We start from the raw sequence: 27,871 nt of genomic DNA on the forward strand, positions 1-27,871 counted from the left end.
GCATGAACGTGTGCACACACACACGCAGAAATAAAAACCATGGGCAGCCACATCATATTTCGCTTATGTTGATTGGACTAAATAGTTTTTGGAATCGTTTAGTTGTCACTGTATTTGACTAAGCGTATGTGATTTGATAATTAAAATGGGGCTGGAATAGTGGAGGCAGCTCCGGGTTTCGTTGCGATTTGCGGTAACTCTCCGTGGTTCTAAGTCAATAGTTGTTTGTTTACTGGTCCGAAAATGTCTGAAACATTAACTTGCTTGACCATGCAGTAGGTCGTGTAAATGTTTGTTACATGCAGTATGCTTTGTGTACTTCACCGGACAGAGGTTGCTCTCCAGTTTTGTGATTAAAGAAAGGTGTGGTTGAATTTATTCTGCCATTTTGTTCTTATTGTCTTGGCTTTAGTTCATATGCCTTGCGACCGTGATATATAGGCCTAACAGGTTATAGAGAAAACAACACAATTATCACAACATTGGTTGCATTATGGCTTTTTTTCTGGCTTGGCTTCCCCAGTGATTTTACCCACGCACCTCTACTGGCCCTAGTAGGTACTTTGTCCTAATTTTGCACTCCATTTGTCTCCTTCCCCTCTCGGTGGGTCGGTTCAATGTGAAGTGCTTAGCAAATTAGCTAGAGAGTTGCTGAGCTGTTCTTGTAATGGCGTCCGTGTTTCACCAGGGTCATGGAGGGAAGGGGAGCACTGCACTGCGCTTAGGGGCTAGCAGCCTCCAAGTTTCTTGCTGACCTATTCACTACCTGCGCTCTAATGGGTCATATTTTAGGTTCTGTGGCGTTGACAAATGGCACCACTCTAAAAGCCCTGTCCAAGGTGCTGAAACTCAGTTGATATATGGTGGAGTCCCTCTGATAAATGCCCCCCATCAGTCCGCATGTGTCGCCTATTCATCACCTCTGTGAGGTTTGTGTTAGGAATCCATATTGGATTTTTAATGAAAGAGAATATAATGCAGTTCAAAGTCAATGGGTTTTTCTGATGCCGCACACACACACACACACACACACACACACAGTACAGTGTGTATACACGCACACACTCCTACTCCCAGGTCATTGACAAAACACGTCCTCCTGCCTGAGATTGCATTTTGGTAACAATGTTAAAATGTCCGCCTTCAAGGGCAGTCCCAGTAATTGTGTTTGTCTACATCACTCTGTTTTCCTCTTGCAATGTTTAGACCGTGACATGGAAAGATTTATGGGACTCATATTTATGAATTATAACATTTTCCATTTCATGGACAACTGAATGTTATTGTTGAAGGGAGCTTAGATTGTTTACTTTCAGAGTATCCCAATATCGTATTCAGATTGTCCTAAGCAAATCATCCTTGAAGTTGGGTCTTTCATAATTACAATGTACTGTTTTTAATGAAAAACGTGATCATAAAATTGTTTACATCATATACACTGTTATTGTCTACTAATCTAACACGTTTTTCCATTATAAACTGTATATGAGCGGTATTTCTTAATGATGATCCTTGAGTGTTGATTAAACAGCACAGGAAATATTCCTCATTGTGGACCACAAAGACATCTCCACAAGGCGTTATAAAGCACAAAGCCATAACAAGAGAGAGACAACAGTCTTTGTGCTCTGCTTTATTCCAGTTGCACTTCATGAATGACAGACCAGTAGCCACGTATATCACAATCTAGATACCGGTCTGTGAAAGTTTTTTCCGCAACAACACAAATTTTTTGTATAAAATAGTCTATGGGTCAGAGTTCAGCTGGTTAAATATTTAAGCGTGAGGGCTCCGGCTTCTGATTCCATCGTGTTCCAGGAGTTTCAGAACGCGGTGTCCTGTCATTGTCACGAAATGAGGGGGCACGAATCAACATAGTTCTGTGTCCATCACTATTTCACCTTGTTTAAAATCCAGAACATTAATTTTCCTTCTCAAGGACGTTTCTTACATTACATGGAGTTTTCTGGCAAGTCTATCACTGTCGCCCTCACCTTGACTCCAGCCACACAGAGTTCTGTGAGAGAAGAGGCGGAGCCGGGGCGGGTGCTAGGACTGAGCAATGACTGAGATTGGTCCACCATCAACTTCCTGTAAAAGTGTTGGCTTTGCAGAGATGTGTATATGAGAGAGCAAGCCACAGCGACCACAATGAATAGCACAGCACAGGCAGCCATCACCACTGTGTTCCACGTTTCCCTGCTCTCCACGGGGTGAGCCAGTCCCTTTGTGGTGACATTGACACAGTCCCTGTTGTGTCCGAGTTGCATGCTCATGACTTCCACACAAACACGGTACTGGGTGAAGGGGTTCAGGTGGGTGAGACGGTACTCCTTCACATCGGATGGTACTCTCGCAGTGTGTGCCATGGAGGGGTGCTTAGCATTTGCCACTGTGAACCACTTTATATTGGATACAAGACCACCGTGAGTATTATCCCAAGACACTGAAACAGAGTTGGGCTGCACTGATCTAACGTATATATGTAAAGCGTTAACAGAAGGATGTGGAAAGTATCTGTCAACCACCACCAACACAGACTTAAGGTCTGCGCCAACAAGATTGTGAGCGACACAGGTGTACAGTCCTGCCTCACGCTTTGTAATGTCATAGATTTCAAAGGTCCCCTCTGGATGCATGTAGTGCTTATCAGACACACTGTTGGGCAGGACTCTGTCCCCAGAGGGGGTGACCCAGTAGATCTCTGGCTCCGGCTCTCCAAATGCCCGGCAGTGCAGCGTCACCAAGCTCCCTCTCCCGACCGTGACTCGATCTGGAAGGCTCCCAGGCGAGATGAGTGGGAGGCAGATCTCGGTCATCTCCCGGAAGTGAACCTGACGGACGTGCTGGCCCTGGTACTCAGGCGGCTCCACACAGAGCAGGGAATTGGGCTCCATGAAGCGTACTCCGGTCCGATTCATGTTGATCCAGCGGATGACGCAGTCACAGCGGATGGGGTTGCTGTGCATGCTGACCTCGCGCAGGTTGGGCAGGGAGTCCACAGTGCCGCGGTGCAGAGCGCTGAGGGCGTTGCTGTTCAGCATCAGCGTCTCAAGTCTCGGCAGCTTGTGAAAGGCGTTGGGATGGATGTAGGACAGCTTTGGGTTGTTGGTGGCCTCTATCTTGGTCAGCTCTGGGAGGTTGTTCAGGGCGAAACTGTCAATGGACACCAGTGCAGGCATGCTGTTGATGCCCAGCTCTTTGAGATGGAACATGTCCACAAAATCCCCTCTCTGAATCCGCTCAATGGGGTTTTTGTTGAGATCCAGAAACTTCAGGCTCTTGGCTTTCTTCAGAGCAGCCCGGGGAACTCTGACAAACAGGTTGTCAAAAAACGAGATGCTCTCCAGATTGTCGAGGCCGACCAGAGTGTCATCTGGGATTTCGGACATATTCATCCTGGCCAGAACCAAGCTGCGTAGGTTGACCAGGGGCTTAAAGTTCATGTCTGACAATTGGACGATGGGGTTCTCCCCAATCATCAGGATCTCCAGGCGGGGTAGCGGCTGGAACCACTCCCTGCTGATACCCCTTAGACGGTTGGAGTTGAGATGGAGCCGCAGGAGCCTCCCCAGCCCCTGGAAGGCCCCAGGACTGATGGAGGAGATCAGGTTGTGGTTGATGTAGAACTCCTGGAGGTTGGGCAGGGACGGGAGACAGCTATCTGATAAGGCCGGAACCCAGTTCTCTTCCATGTGCAGTGACAGCAGATGGGGAAGAGGACCCAGACGGACATCGCTCACAGACGATATGTTATTCTGGGATAAGTCTATATCTGTGACATTAGCCAGGTAATCCAAAGATTTCTCGATGCTGATGATATTGTTGGTCTGTAACAATAGCACCTGTGTGTCTGAGGGCAGTTTCTCTGGCAGTGTCGATAGGCCTAAATCATTACAGTCCACCGTGGGAGCCTCTGTATAAATAGAGCTGGGAGAGAACCAGGGTCGTATCTCACACCGGCACAATGCAGGGCAATGGGCAGTGCCCCCCTCTGAGGCCAGAACAAAGGCAGTCAGAGCTAGCTCCGCTAACAAACAAGCCACAAATGCAGTCTCCTTCATCTTGGCCCACTATTCCCTTCAGATAGTAATTGGTCCTTATGGAGTCTGATGTTAGCACTGTTAACTTCACAAATAAAGGCTCATTTGTTACCGTGGCCAGACAGAGCAGATTTCTGCTGTCACCTGGTCCCCAAAGCTTTGGCCCTGTTGTAGTCGTTTCGTCCTTGGCAGAGAGGAGAGGAGCAACCTTTCAATGTACCCTGCTCCAGTTTGTCAGGCAAGCTGGATGTGTGAAGGTCAATGTATCCTTCAGATGGCCGGACGGTGAAGCGAAGGAAGGGTTGAGGAGGAATGCTCTGGCTTGGGCTGGATCACTCTGTCTTCCATCATTGTTATCCTCAATCACTGTCGCTCATCGTGTCAATTTCCATCTGGGGAGAAAATGGACAGAAAAAAATCAGCTCAGTACAACAAGGCATTATTGAGAGACTGAGGCATGTATTGACATTCAGGAATATTGACACATTCAGTGCTCATTTTATTTTATTGCTGTCACTTTGCCATCAAAATTAGAAGTTATGGTTGACTTGACCTATATATATATATATATATATATATATATATATATTATTTGATAAGTTGGAGACTAATAATGGATGCGTTCCAAATGGCACCATTATTCCCTATATAGTGCACTACTTTTGACCAGAGCATTATGGGCCCTAGTCAAAAGTCGAAACACTACAGGGAATATGGTTCCATTTGGGATGCACACAATAGCACTGGAGTCACTCAATATCACTGAAGGGCAAGAGATCTGCTGGAAGATCAGAATTTTTAAACAGCGATTCATATCTTGCTCACAGCAGTAAAACAACCCCCCCCCCCCAGTTTTACCATACTCCCCAATTAGCTGAATTTCTCTCTGCCATGAATATATTAACTATTCACATGCACACATCAACTCTCTCTCTCTCTCTGTTACACACAACCACCCATGGAGAAGGTGGTAGCTGCAGCTCAATATGGCGACCGGAGTACAGCATGGTTGTGTGGAAAGGAAAGTAGTGGGTGTGTGGAAAGGAAAGTAGTGGGTGTGTGGAAAGGAAAGTAGTGGGTGGGTGGAAAGGAAAGTAGTGGGTGTGTGGAAAGGAAAGTAGTGGGTGGGTGGAAAGGAAAGTAGTGGGTGGGTGGAAAGGAAAGTAGTGGGTGTGTGGAAAGGAAAGTAGTGGGTGGGTGGAAAGGAAAGTAGTGGGTGTGTGGAAAGGAAAGTAGTGGGTGTGTGGAAAGGAAAGTAGTGGGGGGGGCAGAAAGTAGTGGGGGGGGGTGGAAAGGAAAGTAGTGGGGGGTGTGTGGAAAGGAAAGTAGTGGGTGTGTGGGAAGGAAAGTAGTGGGGGGGGGGAAGTAGTGGGGGGTGTGGAAAGGAAAGTAGTGGGGGGGGGGGAGTAGTGGGGGGTGTGGAAAGGAAAGTAGTGGGGGGGGGGCAGAAAGTAGTGGGGGGGTGTGGAAAGGAAAGTAGTGGGTGTGTGGGAAGGAAAGTAGTGGGTGTGTGGGAAGGAAAGTATTGGGTGTGTGGAAAGGAAAGTAGTGGGTGGTTGGAAAGGAAAGTAGTGGGTGTGTGGAAAGGAAAGTAGTGGGGGGGGAAGTAGTGGGGGGTGTGGAAAGGAAAGTAGTGGGGGGGGGGTGGAAAGGAAAGTAGTGGGGGGGGGGGAAGTAGTGGGGGGTGTGGAAAGGAAAGTAGTGGGGGGGCAGAAAGTAGTGGGGGGGGGCAGAAAGTAGTGGGGGGGGGTGGAAAGGAAAGTAGTAGGGGGTGTGTGGAAAGGAAAGTAGTGGGGGGTGTGTGGAGGAAAGTAGTGGGTGTGTAGGGAAGGAAGTAGTGGGAAGGAAAGTAGTGGGTGTGTGGGAAGGAAAGTAGTGGGGGGGGAGTAGTGGGGGGTGTGGAAAGGAAAGTAGTGGGGGGGAAGTAGTGGGGGGTGTGGAAAGGAAAGTAGTGGGGGGGGTGGAAAGGAAAGTAGTGGGGGTGGGAAGTAGTGGGGGGTGTGGAAAGGAAAGTAGTGGGGGGAGGCAGAAAGTAGTGGGGGGGGGGTGTGGAAAGGAAAGTAGTAGGGGGTGTGTGGAAAGGAAAGTAGTGGGGGGGGGAAGTAGTGGGGGGGGGGGTGGAAAGGAAAGTAGTGGGGGGGGGAAGTAGTGGGGGGGGGGTGGAAAGGAAAGTAGTGGGGGGGGGGAGTCGTGGGGGGGTGGAAAGGAAAGTAGTGGGGGGGCAGAAAGTAGTGGGGGGGGGTGTGGAACGGAAAGTAGTAGGGGGTGTGTGGAAAGGAAAGTAGTAGGGGGTGTGTGGGAAGGAAAGTAGTGGGTGTGTGGGAAGGAAAGTAGTGGGTGTGTGGGAAGGAAAGTAGTGGGTGTGTGGGAAGGAAAGTAGTGGGTGTGTGGAAAGGAAAGTAGTGGCTGTGTGGAAAGGAAAGTAGTGGGGGGTGTGGAAAGGAAAGTAGTGGGGGGGGGAAGTAGTGGGGGGTGTGGAAAGGAAAGTAGTGGGGGGGGGAGTAGTGGGGGGTGTGGGAAGGAAAGTAGTGGGTGTGTGGAAAGGAAAGTAGTGGGTGTGTGGAAAGGAAAGTAGTGGGGGGGGGAAGTAGTGGGGGGTGTGGAAAGGAAAGTAGTGGGGGGGCAAGAGAGTGGTGGGAGGGGGGGCAGAAAGTAGTGGGGGGGGGGGGTGGAAAGGAAAGTAGTAGGGGTGTGTGGAAAGGAAAGTAGTAGGGGGTGTGTGGAAAGGAAAGTAGTAGGGGGTGTGTGGAAAGGAAAGTAGTGGGGGGTGTGTGGAAAGGAAAGTAGTGGGTGTGTGGGAAGGAAAGTAGTGGGTGTGTGGGAAGGAAAGTAGTGGGTGTGTGGAAAGGAAAGTAGTGGGTGTGTGGAAAGGAAAGTAGTGGGTGTGTGGAAAGGAAAGTAGTGGGTGTGTGGGAAGGAAAGTAGTGGGTGTGTGGGAAGGAAAGTAGTGGGTGTGTGGGAAGGAAAGTAGTGGGGGGGGGAAGTAGTGGGGGGGGGGAGTAGTGGGGGGTGTGGAAAGGAAAGTAGTGGGGGGGGGGGTGGAAAGGAAAGTAGTGGGGGGGGGAGTAGTGGGGGGTGTGGAAAGGAAAGTAGTGGGGGGGCAGAGGAGACCGTGGGGGGGGCAGAAAGTAGTGGGGGGGGGGGGTGTAGAAAGGAAAGTAGTAGGGGGTGTGTGGAAAGGAAAGTAGTGGGGGGTGTGTGGAAAGGAAAGTAGTGGGTGTGTGGGAAGGAAAGTAGTGGGAAGGAAAGTAGTGGGTGTGTGGGAAGGAAAGTAGTGGGGGGGGAAGTAGTGGGGGGTGTGGAAAGGAAAGTAGTGGGGGGGGGGAAGTAGTGGGGGGTGTGGAAAGGAAAGTAGTGGGGGGGGCAGAAAGTAGTGGGGGGTGGGGTGTGGAAAGGAAAGTAGTGGGTGTGTGGGAAGGAAAGTAGTGGGTGTGTGGGAAGGAAAGTATTGGGTGTGTGGAAAGGAAAGTAGTGGGTGTGTGGAAAGGAAAGTAGTGGGTGTGTGGAAAGGAAAGTAGTGGGTGTGTGGAAAGGAAAGTAGTGGGGGGGGGGAAGTAGTGGGGGGTGTGGAAAGGAAAGTAGTGGGGGGGGGGTGAAAAGGAAAGTAGTAGGGGGGGGGGAGTAGTGGGGGGTGTGGAAAGGAAAGTAGTGGGTGTGTGGGAAGGAAAGTAGTGGGAAGGAAAGTAGTGGGTGTGTGGGAAGGAAAGTAGTGGGGGGGGAAGTAGTGGGGGGTGTGGAAAGGAAAGTAGTGGGGGGGGGGAAGTGGCTGGGGGGGTGTGGAAAGGAAAGTAGTGGGTGTGTGGAAAGGAAAGTAGTGGGTGTGTGGGAAGGAAAGTAGTGGGTGTGTGGGAAGGAAGTCAGTGGGTGTGTGGAAAGAGAAAGTAGTGGGGGGGGAGTAGTGGTGGGGAGGTGGAAAGGAAAGTAGTGGGGGGGAAAGTAGTGGGGGGTGTGGAAAGGAAAGTAGTGGGGGGGAGTAGTGGGGGGGTGGAAAGGAAAGTAGTGTGGGGGGCAAAAAGTAGTAGAGGGAGCACAAAGTAGTGGGGGGGGTGGAAAGGAAAGTAGTGGGTGTGTGGAAAGGAAAGTAGTGGGTGTGTGGAAAGGAAAGTAGTGGGTGTGTGGGGAAAGGAAGTAGTGGGTGTGTGGGAAGGAAAGTAGTGGGGAGGGAGGTCAGTGGGGGGGTGGAAAGGAAAGTAGTAGGGGGGGGGAAGTAGTGTGGGGTGTGGAAAGGAAAGTAGTGGGGGGGGGGAAGTGTGGGGGGTGTGGAAAGGAAAGTAGTGGGGGGGGGGGTGGAAAGGAAAGTAGTGGGGGGGGGAGTAGTGGGGGGTGTGGAAAGGAAAGTAGTGGGGGGGCAGAAAGTAGTGGGGGGGGGCAGAAAGTAGTGGGGGGGTGTGGAGTGGAAAGGAAAGTAGTAGGGGGTGTGTGGAAAGGAAAGTAGTGGGGGGTGTGTGGAAAGGAAAGTAGTGGGTGTGTGGGAAGGAAAGTAGTGGGTGTGTGGGAAGGGAAGTTAGTGGGTGTGTGGGAAGGAAAGTGGTGGGAGGGGGAGTGGGTGGGGGTGGAAAGGAAATGAGTGGGGGGGGGGGGGGTGAGTGGGGGGTGTGGAAAGGAAAGTAGTGGGGGGGGGGGGAAGTAGTGGGGGGTGTGGGAAAGGAAAGTAGTGGGGGGGGCAGAAAGTAGTGGGGGGGGTGTGGAAAGGAAAGTAGTGGGTGTGTGGGAAGGAAAGTAGTGGGTGTGTGGGAAGGAAAGTATTGGGTGTGTGGAAAGGAAAGTAGTGGGTGTGTGGAAAGGAAAGTAGTGGGTGTGTGGAAAGGAAAGTAGTGGGTGTGTGGAAAGGAAGTAGTGGGGGGGGGAAGTAGTGGGGGGTGTGGAAAGGAAAGTCGTGGGGGGGGGTGGAAAGGAAAGTAGTGGGGGGGGGAGTAGTGGGGGGTGTGGAAAGGAAAGTAGTGGGGGGGCAGAAAGTAGTGGGGAGGACAGAAAGTAGTGAGGGGGGGGGGGGTGGAAAGGAAAGTAGTAGGGGGTGTGTGGAAAGGAAAGTAGTGGGGGGTGTGTGGAAAGGAAAGTAGTGGGTGTGTGGGAAGGAAAGTAGTGGGTGTGTGGGAAGGAAAGTAGTGGGTGTGTGGGAAGGAAGAATGATGGGGGGGGAAGTAGTGGGGGGTGTAGAAAGGAAAGTAGTGGGGGGGGGGGGAAGTAGTGGGGGGTGTGGAAAGGAAAGTAGTGGGTGTGTGGGAAGGAAAGTAGTGGGTGTGTGGGAAGGAAAGTAGTGGGTGTGTGGAAAGGAAAGTGGTGGGGGGGGGGGGAAGTAGTGGGGGGTGTGGAAAGGAAAGTGGTGGGGGGGGGGGGGTGGGGAAAAGGAAAGTAGTGGGGGGGGAATCATGGGGGGTGTGGAAAGGAAAGTAGTGGGGGGGGCAGAAAGTAGTGGGGGGGGGTGTGGAAAGGAAAGTGGTTGGGGGGTGGAAAGGAAAGTAGTGGGGGGGGGGAAGTAGTGGGGGGTGTGGAAAGGAAAGTAGTGGGGGGGGGGGGTGGAAAGGGAAGTAGTGGGGGGAGGGGAGTAGTGGGGGGTGTGGAAAGGAAAGTAGTGGGGGGTCAGAAAGTAGTGGGGGGGGGGCAGAAAGTAGTGGGGGGGGTGTGGAGTGGAAAGGAAAGTAGTAGGGGGTGTGTGGAAAGGAAAGTAGTGGGGTTGTGTGGAAAGGAAAGTAGTGGGTGTGTGGGAAGGAAAGTAGTGGGTGTGTGGGAAGGAAAGTAGTGGGTGTGTGGGAAGGAAAGTAGTGGGGGGGGAAGTAGTGGGGGGTGTGGAAAGGAAATGAGTGGGGGGGGGGAAGTAGTGGGGGGTGTGGAAAGGAAAGTAATTTTGGGGGGGCAGAAAGTAGTGGGGGGGTGTGGAAAGGAAAGTAGTGGGTGTGTGCGGGAAGGAAAGTAGTGGGTGTGTGGGAAGGAAAGTATTGGGTGTGTGGAAAGGAAAGTAGTGGGTGTGTGGAAAGGAAAGTAGTGGGTGTGTGGAAAGGAAAGTAGTGGGTGTGTGGAAAGGAAAGTAGTGGGGGGGGGGAAGTAGGTGGATGGAAAGGAAAGTAGTGGGGGGGGGAGTGGAAAGGAAAGTAGTGGGGGGGGAGTAGTGGGGGGTGTGGAAAGGAAAGTAGTGGGGGGGCAGAAAGTAGTGGGGAGGACAGAAAGTGGTGGGGGGGGGGTGGAAGGAAAGTAGTAGGGGGTGTGTGGAAAGGAAAGTAGTGGGGGGGGTGTGGAAAGGAAAGTAGTGGGTGTGTGGGAAGGAAAGTAGTGGGAAGGAAAGTAGTGGGTGTGTGGGAAGGAAAGTAGTGGTGGGGGGAAGTGATGGGGGGTGTGGAAAGGAAAGTAGTGGGGGGGGGGAGTGGTTGGGGGGGTGTGGAAAGGAAAGTAGTGGGTGTGTGGGAAGGAAAGTAGTGGGTGTGTGGGAAGGAAAGTAGTGGGGGGTGTGGAAAGGAAAGTAGTGGGGGAGGGAAGTAGTGGGGGGGGGGGTGGAAAGGAAAGTAGTGGGGGGGGGAGTAGTGGGGGGTGTGGAAAGGAAAGTAGTGGGGGGGGCAGAAAGTAGTGGGGGGGGGGGGGTGGAAAGGAAAGTAGTAGGGGGTGTGTGGAAAGGAAAGTAGTGGGGGGGTGGAAAGGAAAGTAGTGGGGGGGGGAAGTAGTGGGGGGTGTGGAAAGGAAAGTAGTGGGGGGGGGGGTGGAAAGGGAGGATGAGTGGGGGGGGGGGGGAGTAGTGGGGGGTGTGGAAAGGAAAGTAGTGGGGGGGCAGAAAGTAGTGGGGGGGGGGCAGAAAGTAGTGGGGGGGGGTGTGGAAAGGAAAGTAGTAGGGGGTGTGTGGAAAGGAAAGTAGTGGGGGGTGTGTGGAAAGGAAAGTAGTGGGTGTGTGGGAAGGAAAGTAGTGGGTGTGTGGGAAGGAAAGTAGTGGGAAGGAAAGTAGTGGGTGTGTGGGAAGGAAAGTAGTGGGGGGGGAAGTAGTGGGGGTGTGGGAAGGAAAGTAGTGGGTGTGTGGGAAGGAAAGTAGTGGGGGGTGTGGAAAGGAAAGTAGTGGGTGTGTGGGAAGGAAAGTAGTGGGTGTGTGGGAAGGAAAGTAGTGGGTGTGTGGAAAGGAAAGTAGTGGGGGGGGGAGGTAGTGGGGGGTGTGGAAAGGAAAGTAGTGGGGGGGGGGGTGGAAAGGAAAGTAGTGGGGGGGGGGGAAGTAGTGGGGGGTGTGGAAAGGAAAGTAGTGGGGGGGCAGAAAGTAGTGGGGGGGGGGTGTGGAAAGGAAAGTAGTAGGGGGTGTGTGGAAAGGAAAGTAGTGGGGGGTGTGTGGAAAGGAAAGTAGTGGGTGTGTGGAAAGGAAAGTAGTGGGTGTGTGGAAAGGAAAGTAGGTGGGGGGGGGAAGTAGTGGGGGGTGTGGAAAGGAAAGTAGTGGGGGGGGAGTAGTGGGGGGTGTGGGAAGGAAAGTAGTGGGTGTGTGGAAAGGAAAGTAGTGGGTGTGTGGAAAGGAAAGTAGTGGGTGTGTGGAAAGGAAAGTAGTGGGGGGGGAAGTAGTGGGGGGTGTGGAAAGGAAAGTAGTGGGGGGGGGGAGAAAAGTAGTGGGGGGGGGGGTGTGGAAAGGAAAGTAGTAGGGGGTGTGTGGAAAGGAAGTAGTGGGTGTGTGGGAAGGAAAGTAGTGGGTGTGTGGGAAGGAAAGTAGTGGGTGTGTGGAAAGGAAAGTAGTGGGTGTGTGGAAAGGAAAGTAGTGGGTGTGTGGAAAGGAAAGTAGTGGGGGGAGAAGTAGTGGGGGGTGTGGAAAGGAAAGTAGTGGGGGGGGCAAAAAGTAGTGGGGGGGGAAGAAAGTAGTGGGGGGGGTGGAAAGGAAAGTAGTGGGGGGTGTGTGGAAAGGAAAGTAGTGGGTGTGTGGAAAGGAAAGTAGTGGGTGTTTGGGAAGGAAAGTAGTGGGTGTGTGGGAAGGAAAGTAGTGGGGGGGGGGAAGTAGTGGGGGGGTGGAAAGGAAAGTAGTGGGGGGGGGAAGTAGTGGGGGGTGTGGAAAGGAAAGTAGTGGGGGGGGCAGAAAGTAGTGGATGGGTGTGGAAAGGAAATTATTGGGGGGGGGCAGAAAGTAGTGGGGGGGGGGGGGGTGGAAAGGAAAGTAGTGGGGGGTGTGTGGAAAGGAAAGTAGTAGTGGGTGTGTGGAAAGGAAAGTAGCGGGTGTGTGGAAAGGAAAGTAGTGGGTGGGTGGAAAGGAAAGTAGTGGGTGTGTGGAAAGGAAAGTAGTGGGTGTGTGGAAAGGAAAGTAGTGGGGGGGTGTGGAAAGGAAAGTAGTGGATGTGTGGAAAGGAAAGTAGTGGATGTGTGGAAAGGAAAGTAGTGGGTGTGTGGAAAGGAAAGTAGTGGGGGGGTGTGGAAAGGAAAGTAGTGGATGTGTGGAAAGGAAAGTAGTGGATGTGTGGAAAGGAAAGTAGTGGATGTGTGGAAAGGAAAGTAGTGGGTGTGTGGAAAGGAAAGTAGTGGATGTGTGGAAAGGAAAGTAGTGGGTGTGTGGAAAGGAAAGTAGTGGATGTGTGGAAAGGAAAGTAGTGGGTGTGTGGAAAGGAAAGTAGTGGATGTGTGGAAAGGAAAGTAGTGGATGTGTGGAAAGGAAAGTAGTGGATGTGTGGAAAGGAAAGTAGTGGATGTGTGGAAAGGAAAGTAGTGGATGTGTGGAAAGGAAAGTAGTGGATGTGTGGAAAGGAAAGTAGTGGATGTGTGGAAAGGAAAGTAGTGGGTGTGTGGAAAGGAAAGTAGTGGGTGTGTGGAAAGGAAAGTAGTGGGTGTGTGGAAAGGAAAGTAGTGGATGTGTGGAAAGGAAAGTAGTGGATGTGTGGAAAGGAAAGTAGTGGATGTGTGGAAAGGAAAGTAGTGGATGTGTGGAAAGGAAAGTAGTGGATGTGTGGAAAGGAAAGTAGTGGATGTGTGGAAAGGAAAGTAGTGGGTGTGTGGAAAGGAAAGTAGTGGATGTGTGGAAAGGAAAGTAGTGGATGTGTGGAAAGGAAAGTAGTGGATGTGTGGAAAGGAAAGTAGTGGATGTGTGGAAAGGTTAGACTGTTTTGATTGAGGAGTGTTTTTTTCTTCTTCTGTTTCTTACCACACAACTACCGAAGGGGCATTGTCTCCCGTTGTTGTTGCCATTCATGCCCTCCCCATTGAGTAGACTGTATGTGCATATATCCAGGTGACATCTAGATGGTTTTCAATATTAGTTATTTCTTGTGTAGGCTGCTATTCTACTTGAAATCAAATCATGGGAGGGGGAAAAAATGCCACGTTAGTTACCGCCGGAGACACGATCATGTCAGGTCTCCGGCTGGTAGGCATGTTCATACGACACCGGTGTACTGGTCGTGCAGCCCAATCAGCCATGCAAAACGGTCTTGATAAGTAACAAATCTGCCCAATTAGCTGACCTCAAGGCATTTCAGATTCTGCCAAAATAGCTCCGAAGCTTGCTACAGGTCTTGTTCTGTGACTCTTCTTCCCTATTGCATATTTATGATGAGTTGAATCAAATTGTTCCCACAGGTGTCCATGCCGGGTTTTGCTTGTGTCGACTGCACATATTGATGTTTTGATTCATTTAGGACCTTGAGGGCAGAAGCCAAAGACCTTGAGGGCAGAAGCCAAAGGCTCTGTGGGCCATGGTAGAGGAAGCTGTCTATAAGGCTATACGAGCAAGGCTGCTGAGGAAGACGCACTATGACCGAGCGTGCCTATATTAGCTTGTTTATGGCAGTCAGTCAACACACGCAGGTGGAACCAAGTGGTGGAAGAATTTTTAGTGTGCCTAATGGTCTCCTGCTCAGCCATCTGTGTAGAACCTGTGTACAGATTTTGTCCAAGCTGCTCCATGTCTGATATTACACAACATGTTGAATATTCACACACATTTGGCGTTTTATTTCAAAGCTTTTTATGTTAAGTGTTGAAAGAAATACTAAGAGACAGTGAGCGAGTTAAGTGTGGTAGTGCTAGCTTCCGCGACGCTCACGAGCATTTCCCGGTTAGTTATTTCATCTGGAATCCATAGCGGTGAAACTGACACGTCCGTTTTGTGGTATTGCAACAACAAAGACGTTACTCCAAACAAAGAACACTGTTTTTTTCCCCCCCTCTGACATCATTGCACGCGCAATAGAACAGCAGAGTATGTACCACCATTGTTTCTTCTTTTTTTTTTACCTCGAGCTGGATGCTCATTTCCTCAAAAACAAAACAAATGCGCCTGGGGCTGTTTTACATACCTTCCACTCTCAATTAAATTAGATCAAATGGAGGCTTGAGTGGTGTGATATGCTCTTCCGTCATGACGTAGCTGACACTGCTTGCTTGTGTTTTCACATTGGCGATAACACCATGCACTTGTATAACGTATTGTCCAGTTATTCATCGTATTCAGCTCCCTTAGTGATTTCACTTATGCTGCAGAGTAGTTTCAAGATGCAACAGCAGAACACTTATTTAATGTACCTCTTCTCGCTCTCGCTCGCTCTCTCTCTCTCTCTGAGATGACATTGCCTCTCTGAATTGCTGCGATTACATTGTCCCAGAATCGGCTTCAGCAGATCAAACAGAGTAAAGAAATACCAGTTTTTTTCTTTAACAGTGCATGGAAGTAGGAGTTGTGGCCATGAGGTTGAGGTAACGGGAAACAATTGACGTCTGTGGAGCCATTTGTGGTGCGGGAACAGAGGGACAAGTCCACTCAGTCAGCCGCATGCCCGTTAGTAGAGTGCATTGCATTACCAAGTACCAAATGCTGCAGTTGGGCACAGTGCAAAGGCAGCATTCTTTAAATAAACCTCAACTCTACCAAAATACAGCACACTTACAAAAATCCCTTCAAAGACTACAAAAATGGAATTGTGTTTGTTACTTATAAAAGGGAGAAGAATATGTTCTAATAATAAATGCCATTTATCAGACACTTTTATCCATCCATTTTACATATGGGTGGTTACTGGGAATCGAACCTGGCGTTACAAGCACAATGCTCTAACAATTGGGCTGCAATTTACGACAACAATGTGTGAAGTTGCTGGCATGCTAACAAAGAATAGCTGGGAAAGCGTTATAGCTATATAAAAGCTATCTACCTCACAATTAAATGATTGTACTATATTTAACCCTGCGAGGTTGCATGCCACAGCATTTTTAAGTGCTGAATATTGACATTCTCCAAATGGATTATGGGTGTATGGCAGAAAGGAAGGGGGGTTGAGATGCACCTAAAATATTGATGTGCCTTTTCATACAGTGAAACAGGCTCTGTACTGTGAGGCCACAGTGCAGTGAATTCCTTCCATCCACCTCCTTATGTGGTAAACATCTCATAAAGTGGTCCCATTCCACCATGTTTTATTCACAATCCATTCAGGCTAGCAGTGATGAGGAGCAGATTGCAGTGACAGGGGTTATGATAAACAGTATGGTAAGGGGATCTGGTCATGTGAACATTTAAGTGTAAGGATTTTCCCATAATATCTTTGTCTTATTATCTAGCCCCCCTGAGAACAGATTAATCACATTATAAGACCAAAAGACAGAGTCACCAAACTGGCCAAAATGTGACTGCAACTCCCCTCCTCTTAATATACTACCAATTAGCTACAGTGCCTTCAGAAAGTATTCATACCCCTCGACTTATTCCACATTTTGTTGTGTTACAGCCTGGATTCAAAATGAATTTAATGCACACAATACCCCATAATGACAAAGTGAAAATGTGTTTTTAGAAACATTTGCACATTTACGGAACAGAAATGTCTGTATTCACGCCCGAGTCAATACGAGTGAGGATGAGCTTTGGAGGCGAATACAGCGGCGAGTCTTTCTGGCCTTTGCACACCTGGATTGTACAATATTGCACTTCTTTTCTTTAACGTATTCCAGATCTTGTTGATCATTGATCAGCCATCTTTCAGTTTTACGTCAGTGATTTATTGAAAACGGGATGCATGTTTTGGAATATTTGTATTCCGTACGGGCTTCCTTCTTTTCACACTGTCATTAAAGTGCATTTGGAAAGTTTTCAGACGCCTTGACTTTTCCCACATTTTGTTACGTTAGCCTTCTTCTAAAACAATCAAATCTGCATGCAATACCCCATAATGACAAAATGAAACAGGTTTATCATTTTTTGCAAAGTTATTAAAAATAAGAAACAGAAATACCTTAAACATAAGTATTCAGACCCTTTGCTATGAGATTCTAAATTGAGCTCAGATGCATCCTGTTTCCATTGGTCCTCCTTGATGTTTCTATAACTTGATTGGAGTCCACCTGTGGTAAATTCAATTGTTTGGACATGATTTAGAAAGGCACACCTGTCTATATAAGGTTCCACAGTTGACAGTGCATGTCAGAGCAATAACCTAGCCACAATGTCGAAGGAATTGTCGGTAGAGCTCTGAAACAGGAATGTTTCGAGGCACATATCTGGGGAAGGGTACGAACAGCCAAACTGAACAATCGGGGGAGAAAGGCATTGGTCAGGGAGGTGACCAAGATCCCGATCGTCACTCTGACACAGCTCCAGAGTTCCTCTGTGGAGATGGGAGACCCTTCCAGAAGGACAACCATCTCTGCAGCACTCCGCCAATCAGGCCTTTATGGAAGAGTGGCCAGACGGAAATCTCTCAGTAAAAGGCACGACAGCCCACTTGGAGTTTGCCGAATGGCACCTAAAGGACTGACCATGAGAAACAAGATTCTCTGGTCTGATGAAACCAAGATGGAACACTTTTTAGCCTGAATGCCAAGCGTCACGTCTGGAGGAAACCTGGCATCATCACTACGGTGAAGCATGGTGGTGGCAGCATCATGCTGTGGAGATGTTCTTCAGCGGCAGGGACTGGGAGACTAGTCAGGATCGACGGAAAGATAAACAGAGCAAAGTACAAAGACATCTTTGATGAAAACCTGCTCCATAGCGCTCAGGATCTCAGACTGTGGCGCAGGTTCACCTTCCAACCCTAAGCACACAGCCAAGACAACGCAGGAGTGGCTTCGGGTCATGTCCTTCAGTGGCCCAGCCAGAGCCCGGACTTGATCTCGATCGAATATCTCTGGAGAGACCTGAAAATAGCTGTGCAGCGACTCTCCCCATCCAGTCTGACATAGCTTGATAGGATCTGCATAAAAGAATGGGACAAACTCCCCAAATACAGGTGTGCCAAGCTTGTAGCGTCATACCCAAGAAGACTTGAGGCTGTAAAGGTGCTTCAACAAAGTACTGAGTAAAGGGTCTGAATACTTATTTAAATGTGATAATTATTTAACTTTTTTACATTTGCTAAAAAACAGTTTTTGCTTTGTCATTATGGGGAATGGAGTGTCAATTGTGTGTAGATTTTTTAAAGAAAAAAAATGATTTAATACATTTTTGAATAAGGCTATAACGTAACAAAATGTGGGGAAAGGGGGGTCTCAATGCGAATGCACTGTATGTTAGTATTGTGGAGTAACTACAATGTTGTTGATCCATCCTCAGTTTTCTCCAGTCATTAAAGATTGGCCTCATGGTGAAATCCCTGAGCGGTTTCCTTCCACTCCGGCAACTGCGTTAGGAGGGACGCCTGTATGTTTGTGGTGACTGGATGTTTTGATACAGCATTCAAAGTGTAATTAATAACTTCACCATGCTCAAAGGGAAATTCAATACACCCATATATATATTATTATTATTATTTTTTTTTTTAAATCTACCAATAGGTGCCCTTCTTTGCAAAGCATTGGAAACATTGGAAAACATCCCTGATCGGAGCGGCAGGTAGCCTAGTGGTTAGAGCGTTGGACTTGTAACCGAAAGGTTGCAATTTCGAATCCCCGAGCTGACAAGGTACAAATCTGTCGTTCTGCCCCTGAACAGGCAGTTAACCCACTGTTCCTTGGCCGTCATTGAAAATAAGAATTTGTTCTTAACTGACTTGCCTAGTTAAATAAAGGTGAAAAGAAACAAGATCTTTGATGTTTGAAATTCACTCCTGGACTGAGGGTATCTTACAGTTAATTGTATGTGTGGGGTGCAGAGATGAGGCAGTCATTAAAAAACCATGTTAAACAATATACAGTGCCTTGCGAAAGTATTCGGCCCCCTTGAACTTTGAGCATTTCAGGCTTCAAACATAAAGATATAAAACTGTATTTTTTTGTGAAGAATCAACAACAAGTGGGACACAATCATGAAGTGGAACGACATTTATTGGATATTTCAAACTTTTTTAACAAGTCAAAAACTGAAAAATTGGGCGTGCAAAATTATTCAGCCCCCTTAAGTTAATACTTTGTAGTGCCACCTTTTGCTGCGATTACAGCTGTAAGTTGCTTGGGGTATGTCTCTATCAGTTTTGCACATCGAGAGACTGACATTTTTCCCATTCCTCCTTGCAAAACAGCTCGAGCTCAGTGAGGTTGGATGGAGAGCATTTGTGAACAGCAGTTTTCAGTTCTTTCCACAGATTCTCTATTGGATTCAGGTCTGGACTTTGACTTGGCCATTCTAACATCTGGATATGTTTATTTTTTAACCATTCCATTGTAGATTTTGCTTTATGTTTTGGATCATTGTCTTGTTGGAAGACAAATCTCCGTCCCAGTCTCAGGTCTTTTGCAGACTCCATCAGGTTTTCTTCCAGAATGTTCCTGTATTTGGCTCCATCCATCTTCCCATCAATTTTAACCATCTTCCCTGTCCCTGCTGAAGAAAGCAGGCCCAAACCATGATGCTGCCACCACCATGTTTGACAGTGGGGATGGTGTGTTCAGGGGGATGAGCTGTGTTGCTTTTACGCCAAACATAACGTCTTGCATTGTTGCCAAAAAGTTCAATTTTGGTTTCATCTGACCAGAGCACCTTCTTCCACATGTTTGGTGTGTCTCCCAGGTGGCTTGTGGCAAACTTTAAGCGACACTTTTTATGGATATCTTTAAGAAATGGCTTTCTTCTTGCCACTCTTCCATAAAGGCCAGATTTGTGCAATATATGACTGATTGTTGTCCTATGGACTGAGTCTCCCACCTCAGCTGTAGATCTCTGCAGTTCATCCAGAGTGATCATGGGCCTCTTGGCTGCATCTCTGATCAGTCTTCTCCTTGAATGAGCTGAAAGTTTAGAGGGACGGCCAGGTCTTGGTAGATTTGCAGTGGTCTGATACTCCTTCCATTTCAATATTATCGCTTGCACAGTGCTCCTTGGGATGTTTAAAGCTTGGGAAATCTTTTTGTATCCAAATCCGGCTTTAAACTTCTTCACAACAGTATCTCGGACCTGCCTGGTGTGTTCCTTGTTCTTCATGATGCTCTCTGCGCTTTTAACGGACCTCTGAGACTATCACAGTGCACGGTGCATTTATACGGAGACTTGATTACACACAGGTGGATTGTATTTATCATCATTAGTCATTTAGGTCAACATTGGATCATTCAGAGATCCTCACTGAACTTCTGGAGAGAGTTTGCTGCACTGAAAGTAAAGGGGCTGAATAATTTTGCACGCCCAATTTTTCAGTTCTTGATTTGTTAAAAAAGTTTGAAATATCCAATAAATGTCGTTCCACTTCATGATTGTGTCCCACTTGTTGTTGATTCTTCACAAAAAAATACAGTTTTATATCTTTATGTTTGAAGCCTGAAATGTGGCAAAAGGTCGCAAAGTTCACGGGGGCCGAATACTTTCGCAAGGCACTGTAATTGCACACAGAGTGAGTCCATGCAACTTATTATGTGACTTGTTAAGCACATTTTTACTCCTGAACATATTTAGGCTTTTCATAACAAAGCGGTTGATACGTACTAATTCAAGACATTTCAGCTTTTCATTTTGTAAAACTGTCTAAAAACCAATTCCATCTTGACATTATGGGGTATTGCGTGTACTGTAGGCTAGTGACATTTTTTAATTCAGTCTGTAACACAACAAAATGTTGGAAAGTCAAGGAGTGTGAATACTTTCTGAAGACACTGTATATCCCAGCTGGGAGCCTGTTTGTGGTCTTTCCATCGACAGACCATGCCCTCTGTTGTTCTGTGTTACACAGTCGACCATGCGCTCGGTCATACCCTTCCCACCCCTCTGCACCCAAGGGAATTATTGATCCCTCTCCATCTCTCAGCACCTCTCTGTTGTGTAGGATGTTAGAGTCTTAACTACATCAAGAGGCCACAGCCTGGCCGTGTGCATGCTGCTGATGCCTCGGGGTGGGCGGGGGAGGTGGGGTGAGGGAAATGGAGTGAGCTAAGTGCCCCTCTTTGTCTATGGCCCCCACCCCCATGTCTTTTCATTGATTAACCATTAAATCTGTCCCAGCTAAAACTGTGTTCCTTCAACGTGACCTGCTCCCCTGTGTTTCCATACAGTACTGCCTGCTACAATATCACAGCCTGCTATGTAGCCTAAGTCAACAGCAACAACAACATGTTTTGCCTGCGCAGCCCGCCATGAAAACCTGCATTAGCTATGCTAGAAATGTGCCTGTCATTAGCATTAGCAGTATGACTACATTTATTAGGCCAGCCTATTGTGTGGTACCCATGCATAATGTAATCTGGAGAGGAGAGCTTCCCTCTCACATCTGCTCAACGCCGCCTGCAAATAATCAGCAAGTCAACAATTCATTAGGGATCGGTGTTCAGCTGTCAGCTCCCCACGGTGTCCTACCAGCCCTTTCCTCCTACCCACCCACCCCATCTCCTATGGTCTACTGCCACACACAAGCAACATGCGTGCGCACACCAGACACACACACAAGTAAGGTGCACATGTACACATGAACTGCCTGTTATTTGTATGTATATACCTTAATCAATAAGTTTTGTTTGGTGCAATGGACTAGCCACATGTACATTTTTCACTTTGGATTAAGCTATCAATATGACCGATCATTGCATTAATACCTAATGCAATACATTAACTGGAAATGCTTGGGGTGTTAGATGTTGCCATTCCCTTTCCACGGGCCCAGGTAGGACTTGCTCTGCTGCGCTGACTGAAAAATGCATGGCGCTTCAGAATCCGAGTCGTACCTGCTGGGAATGAGTTTTCCCAGTGTATCAAATCAATCTTTGTTTAGCCCATGAATCCATGTGCTACGGTATATTGATATTCCCAGAGTGGGGATTTTGTAGGATAGGTAGGTCGTGTGGCGCGGTTTCCATTTGGCTATTTTCTTTATTAATAAGCAAGGAGGTTTTCATAAATGAATTGATTGTTTTCACGCTTGGCTCTGACAAGGCATGGTACAGATGTCGGATCTTAACTTGATCAATCTTTTGTTGTGGAAAATGTTCGAGCGCATCAGGAAATTCAAATGAGCCTCATGAAATCCACAGTTCTCTTTCTATCCATGTGGGGGCAGTCTAGTCATTCGGAACCAGTGGAGCCATATTTGTTCATATTCTGTAGTCTATCCATTGTCACAACAATGAAGTGTGAAAATCGAGTTCAATCGGGGCCTGGGGCGCACATACACTGAGTATACAAAATATTAGGAACACCTTGCTAATATTGAGTTGCATCCTTTTTGCTCTCAGAACAGCCTCAATTCGTCGGGGCATTGGACTCTACAAGGTGTCGAAAGCGTTCCACAGGGGTGCTGGCCCATGTTGACTCCAATGCTTCCCACAGTTGTGTCAAGTTGGCTGGTTGTCCTTTGGGTGGTGGACCATTCTTGATACACACGGAAACTGTTGAGCGTGAGAAACCCAGCAGCGTTGCAGTTCTTGACACACTCAATCCATTGCACCTGGCACCTACTACCATACCCCGTTCAAAGGCACGTAAATATTTTGCCTTGCTCATTCACCCTCTGAATTGCACACATTCGCAATCCAAGTCTCAATTGTCTCAAGGCTTAAAAATCATTTTCTTTTTACTTGTCTCCTCTCCTTCATCTACACTGATTTGAAGTGACATCAATAAGGGGTCATAGCTTTCACCTGGTCAGTCCATGTCATGGAAAGAGCAGGTGTTCCTAAAGTTTTGTACGCTCAGTATATAGGCCCACACCGTTCTGGCTCAAATAACTCATTCCCCTCCGATTGACTAAATTTAGTTACACATTTCAAATATGGACAGTCCAGGGATATTTTACCCCCGATCTTGATAAGAAATGACCATACCAGACACTTTCATTTTAGTCCGTGGCTGAGGATCCAACTTTTTCAGGATCTTCGTATTCTGGACAAAAAGATCCAGAGCATCCAGAAGCCTCTGCGCATGTGTACACGTCGAGAACAGGCTACTCAGACAAATGGTGCTCGTTTTAATACATTTAGGTCAAAGCTGAATCAATGTCTGCAAGATCACATAATGATAGTATTCTACAATACAGAACCAAATATAATAGCATAGTATATTGTTACCGTAAGACAAAGACACCACCGCATTCAATCGTGAATGTTAATTCTTTAAGTTTTACTGGTGAAACTTCCATACATTATCTGCATACAGTGCACATTTTCACATAAGTATTCAGACCCTTTGCTATGAGACTCGAAATTGAGCTCAGGTGCATCCTGTTTCTATTGATCATCCTTGAGATGTTTCTACAACTTGATTGGAGTCCGCTTGTGGTAAATTCAATTGATTGGACATCATTTGGAAAGGCACTCACCTGTCTATATAAGGTCCCACAGTTGACAGTGCATGTCAGAGCAATAACCACGCCATGAGGTCGAAGGAATTGTTAGTAGAGCTTCGAGAGGATTGTGTCATGGTACAGATCTGGGGAAGGGTACCAAAAAATGTCTGCAGCATTGAAGATCCCAAAGAAGACAGTGGACTCCATCATTCATAAATGGAAGAAGTTTGGAACCACCAAGACTCTTCCTAGAACTGGCGTCTGGAGGAAACCTGGCACCATCCCATCGGTGAAGCATGGTGGTGGCAGCATCATGCTGTGGGGATGTTTTTCAGCGGCAGGGACTGGGAGACTAGTCAGGATCGATGGAAAGATGAACGGAGCAAAGTAAAGAGAGATCTTGATGAAAACCGGCTCCAGAGCGCTTCGGACCTCAGACTGGGGGCGAAAGTTCACCTTCCAAACAGGACAACGGCCCTAACCACACTGCCAAGACAAAGCAGGAGTGGCTTCGGGACAAGTCTCTGAATGTCCTTGACTGGCCCAGTCAGAGACTGTAATTGAACCCGATCGAACATCTTTGGAGAGACCTGAAAATAGCTGTGCAGTGACGCTCCCCATCGAACCTGAGAGAGCTTGAGAAGATCTGCCCAAATACATGTGTGCCAAGCTTGTAGCATCATATCCAAGAATAATCAAGGCTGTAATCGCTGCCAAAGGTGCTTCAACAAAGTACAGAGTAAAGGGTCTGAAATCTTATGTAAATGTGATATTTCAGTCATTTCTTTCTTAAAACCTGTTTTTGCTTTGTCATTAATAGGGTATTGTGTGTAGATTGAGGACATTTTTGAATAAGGCTGTAACGTAACAAAATGTGGAAAAAGTCAAGGGGTCTGAATACTTTCCGAAGGCACTGTCGTAACCATTTGATTTCAATCAGTTTGACGGGGACATGCATGTAGATCTTGAGTTATCGTGTTGTGAATGATGTAGCCTACAGTAAGATATGGTGATAAACTGTAGCATAGCCTACCTGTGTATTTAGCTTTGTGGCACGCGCTGTTGAGTTTTGGCCACGAGAGAGAGAGAAATGCTGTGTTTTTTGTGTGTCTTACAGTAACATTATACTGTGCTATTATACCGTATTTGGTTCTGTTATGTAGAATACTGTGATCGTTATGTGACTGTGATCTTGCGGACATTGATGCAGCTGTGATGTAAATAATTGAACAAATTAAACAAGCACTATTCGTCTGAGTAACCTGTTCTCTACATGTAAAGTAGAGAATGTACACATCCGCAGAAGCTTCAGGAATAAATGGCGTGGCTGTGGTTCGGACTTTTCCGCGATCTTTAGTCCCGAAAAAGTTGGATCTGCAGCCACGCCGTTTATTTTACTTATTATTTACTTATTTACTTATTTAATTATTATGATTATTATTTATTATTTATTTTAAAGACAGTTGTATTTAATGGATAACATAAATAAGGATCAGTTTGTAGAGCATGGTGCTTGCAACGCCAGGGATTTGGGTTCGATTCCCAAGGGGGACCAGTAAGGGAAAATGTAAATCATTTAAGTCGTTTTGGATAAGAGTATCTGCTAAATGACACAAAAAAAAGTTAAATATCAGTAGGCTACACAGTTTCCATGTATATGAAGTATCAAAACGATTGCCTAGCACTGAGAGCAAACTCATGATGCTCGGAGCCAAAGCATGCTGCAAAGACCACTCCTCTACGGGGAATACTTGATGATAGAAGGTTGGTTCGTGACGGCCTCACCAAATCGTAGCCTAGGTACATTGTACAGCCTTCAAACACTGCTTCCAGCTGCCCCCTGGCGGCAAATTCTAAATATTCAATATTAATTCAAATCCTCCTGCAACGAAATGGGTCAAATTAAGACCTGACATCTGTAGGCTACACAGGAGTTTGAGGTTTGCATGTGGATCTCAAGTCAAGATTCCAGTAACAAATTGAAACTGCTTGTCATAAATAATTCACGTCTCATAGTAATGCCATCTCACATCGTTTCAATTAGCCTGCATTTTATGTTTGCGATAAACTCAATACACAGTAGTGTCTATTGAGAGATGCAAACATTACCGCCATTATTCTACCATGGAATGGTGTTGCGTGTGAGGTTACAGTATCTTGTAGCAACCTATTCATCCTATTCGTTCACTTGTTTCTGTGCAGCCTGACACTCGGATAGTGTTTTGCTTTAGTGCGGTCTGTTAAGACTGACATCAGAGATTCACCGTGTACACCTTTCACTTTTTTTCTCACACGTGTAAAGCGCTAGTCTTGCGTTCTCTTGTGGATTCATCTCCCCCACCGGTCTACATAGAGACCCTTGGGAAAGCAGGATGGCCATAGAGGACTACTGTATGACGACTGCTTCTTTAAACATATGCAGAGCCAGGATATTCAGCGTGATATTGGTGCATTTTTTTGGGCATTTTTATGCATGATTAGGCTAATTCTGACCCCATTTAGTAGCTAATGTTGTGACAGTGCTGAATGAGGTTTGCTGCTCCCTAAAGATGCCTCAGTATGATGATGTTTAATTATGAACAAGCCCTAAATACACCCAGAGTGATGGGAGACGGAGAGGGAACGAGGGAGAGGGGGGAAAGAGAGTGGGAGAGAGATGGAGATGGAGGGGGGAGCGTGTGCCGTTCTGGTAAATTAGGCAGGCAGTGGTGGGAATGTCTTTTCCGATGGTTTGAGGATTACTCCCAGCACTCCAGCGCTCGCCTCATATTGACCTACCTCACCTGGATTCCTTAAAGACGCTAACAAATCTTAAATAAATCCGCGTAGGAATCCTATATCTTCCTCCTCTTGGCACACACAGCCAAATAGTGTTTAACTTTAGACACATCCAGTATTTATGTGTTATGATGTGCTTTCACTGAAAACGGAGGGGGTTCTATTTTACCTCAGGCTTATTACTGGTTTACCTCGTTATATTCTGGTCTTTTCTACTGACGGCAGATTCCCTGTCTTGTCTTCCTATCTGTTCAAGCCCTGACGGACACACAGAGGCGAGTATACTTCAGGGCTGTTCTTTTTCTCAAATGTACCTGTAGAGCGATGCTGCCGAGAGAACACCACGTCCATTCTGCTCCAGCCTGAAACCCACATCTGTCTCATTTGCTTTCAAAATACACCAGAAAATCTAAATGTCACCAGAAGGGAAAGCCCGGCGCAAATAACAGGTAGTTCCCTCTCTAAAACCTCTGTGGCGCCTACATATTCATCCAACCCGTGCATAAAGTATCAACAACAAAAGCCCGTGTTGGACTGAGCAGCTTTCTCTTTCCTCAACCCTCCCCCTCAGCCAAGCCTCCCACATAACTATAGGCTGTGCCCTCTGCCTTCTCTGCTGCAAACTCCCTCCACACTCAAGGACTACCGCAGTGCCACACTGAAAACCAGACCTCTGTCGTCGTCGTCGTCCCCCCCCACCCCCCAACCAACCACATATGACTCATACACATAGGCGAGAGAGATTAGTAACTTACCCGCGGGAGTGAGCCCCCTCACATACTGTATTGAGCAGCAGCAGGTATTCACCTCATGGCTGGGACCCATGTTTTAGAGCAGCAGTCCAGCGTGACACCGTGAGACTCAGATCACAGACGGTTTTTCATGTGTATTTCCAAGTCCAATAGTCTTCTTCTCCTTTCGTTGTGAGAGAGGCAGAGGGAAAGAGAGAGAAACAGGAGAGGGAGGGAGAGATGGGTAGCTCCAGCTCTGATGCTGTTCCACTGTGTGTGTGTGTGAGAGAGAGAGAGAGAGAGAGAGGCTCTGTTAAGTTAAAGATGCTGGGTACAGAGCAGAGCGACGGGGCGGGCGCTGTTCCCTGTCTATCCCTCCGTTTCTCCATTGCGGTTAGAGAGCAGATCACTCAGCTGATCAACCATCACTCTGCCCTGCTGCTGCCAGCTCCACTGTCATTAATAACAGAAACGTTTTGGAACCAACAGCTCACTGAAGACGGGACATTCGGGTATTCGTGCGGCTAAGTCTGTTTCTGCGATCATGTGGACTCTTAAAAATGTGATAACTTTGTTGCTCCTTGCTGAAAACACCTGAAAAAAGGTGTTGTGGCAAACAAGTCTTTAGTTGCCATGGCAACACCACCCTCCCTGCAGCAGAATGGAAAGAACAGGCTTGGAACCTCTAACCATGGCACTTTGACTGGTAAAAAGATTCCTAAAACCTCCTAAGAGATTTTTCGGAACGCCTAAGTTCAATCAGTGTAAACTTAAACGACTAAAACCAGATATAAGGTACACTACATGACCAAAAGTATGTGGACTGCTCGTCGAACATCTTATTCCAAACTCATGGGCATTAATATGGAGTTGGTCCCCCCTTTGCTTCTATAACAGCCTCCACTCTTCTGGGAAGGTTTTTCACTAGATGTTGGAACATTGCTGCGGGGACTTGCTTCCATTCTTTCACAAGAGCATTAGTGAGGTCGGGCACTGATGTTGGGCGATTAGGTCTGACTCACAGTTGCCGTTACAATTGACCTCAAAGGTGTTCGATGGGGTTGAGGTCAGGGCTCTGTTCAGGCCAGTCAAGTTCTTCCACACCGATCTCAACAAACCATTTATGTATGGACCTCACCTTATCCAAACTGTTGCCAGAAAGTTGCAAGCACAGAATCGTCTAGAATATTGTTGTATGCTGTAGCGTAAAGATTTGCCTTCACTGAATTTAGGGGCCTAGACCGAACCATGAAAAACAGCCCTAGAACATTATTCCTCCTCCACCAAACTTTTCAGTTGGCACTATGCATTCGGGCACGTAGCGTTCTCCTGGCATCCGCCCAAACCAGATTAGTCCATCGGACTGACAGATGGTGAAGCGTGATTCATCTCTCCAGTGAACGTGTTTCCACTGCTCCAGAGTCCAATGGCAACGAGCTTTACACCACTCCAGCCGACGCTTGGCATTGTGCATGGTGATCTTAGGGTTGTGTGCAGAAATTGGCTTCAGCATGTAGAAAAATCTCTACACCGCCAAGATGGGGGCCTCTAAAATAATCTAAAAAATTCAGTCATGCCGACCTCGCCAATTGCCAAGCCCCATGCCACGGCCACCACCTAAGCTCCTTTTCGATCCAGAGAAAACCCTGGAAACAATGGCTGCCTGGTATTGTGACGCAATCATTGTCATGGTAATGTAGAATGTTTGTTCAATATGTTAACTGATGTGGCTTATGCAATGGGATGTCTTTTTTTG

General features: G+C 47.5%; 2 protein-coding genes across 4 annotated transcripts in view; one reads left to right on the plus strand and one right to left on the minus strand.

Annotated features, from left to right (window-relative positions):
• immp2l (inner mitochondrial membrane peptidase subunit 2) overlaps window positions 1-27,871 on the plus strand; it is a 159,009-nt gene that overhangs the window by 114,796 nt on the left and 16,342 nt on the right. The window lies entirely within an intron of this gene.
• On the minus strand, window positions 86-26,726 carry LOC110524104 (leucine-rich repeat neuronal protein 3). The gene is made up of 2 exons (XM_036978980.2): window positions 26,140-26,726; window positions 86-4,435 (listed from the first exon to the last, which is right to left on the minus strand). Exon 2 carries the CDS (start codon window positions 4,062-4,064, stop codon window positions 1,953-1,955), a length of 2,112 nt encoding a protein of 703 aa, XP_036834875.2. The 5' UTR covers window positions 4,065-4,435; window positions 26,140-26,726; the 3' UTR covers window positions 86-1,952.

This window comes from Oncorhynchus mykiss, chromosome 1, assembly GCF_057628025.1.
Source record: "Oncorhynchus mykiss isolate SJ-2025 chromosome 1, ASM5762802v1, whole genome shotgun sequence".
Taxonomy (NCBI): Eukaryota; Metazoa; Chordata; class Actinopteri; order Salmoniformes; family Salmonidae; genus Oncorhynchus; species Oncorhynchus mykiss.

Bases quoted from the DNA above. Each gene is read 5' to 3' on its own strand.
- LOC110524104 (XM_036978980.2), bottom strand. From the start codon at position 4,064: ATGAAGGAGACTGCATTTGTGGCTTGTTTGTTAGCGGAGCTAGCTCTG.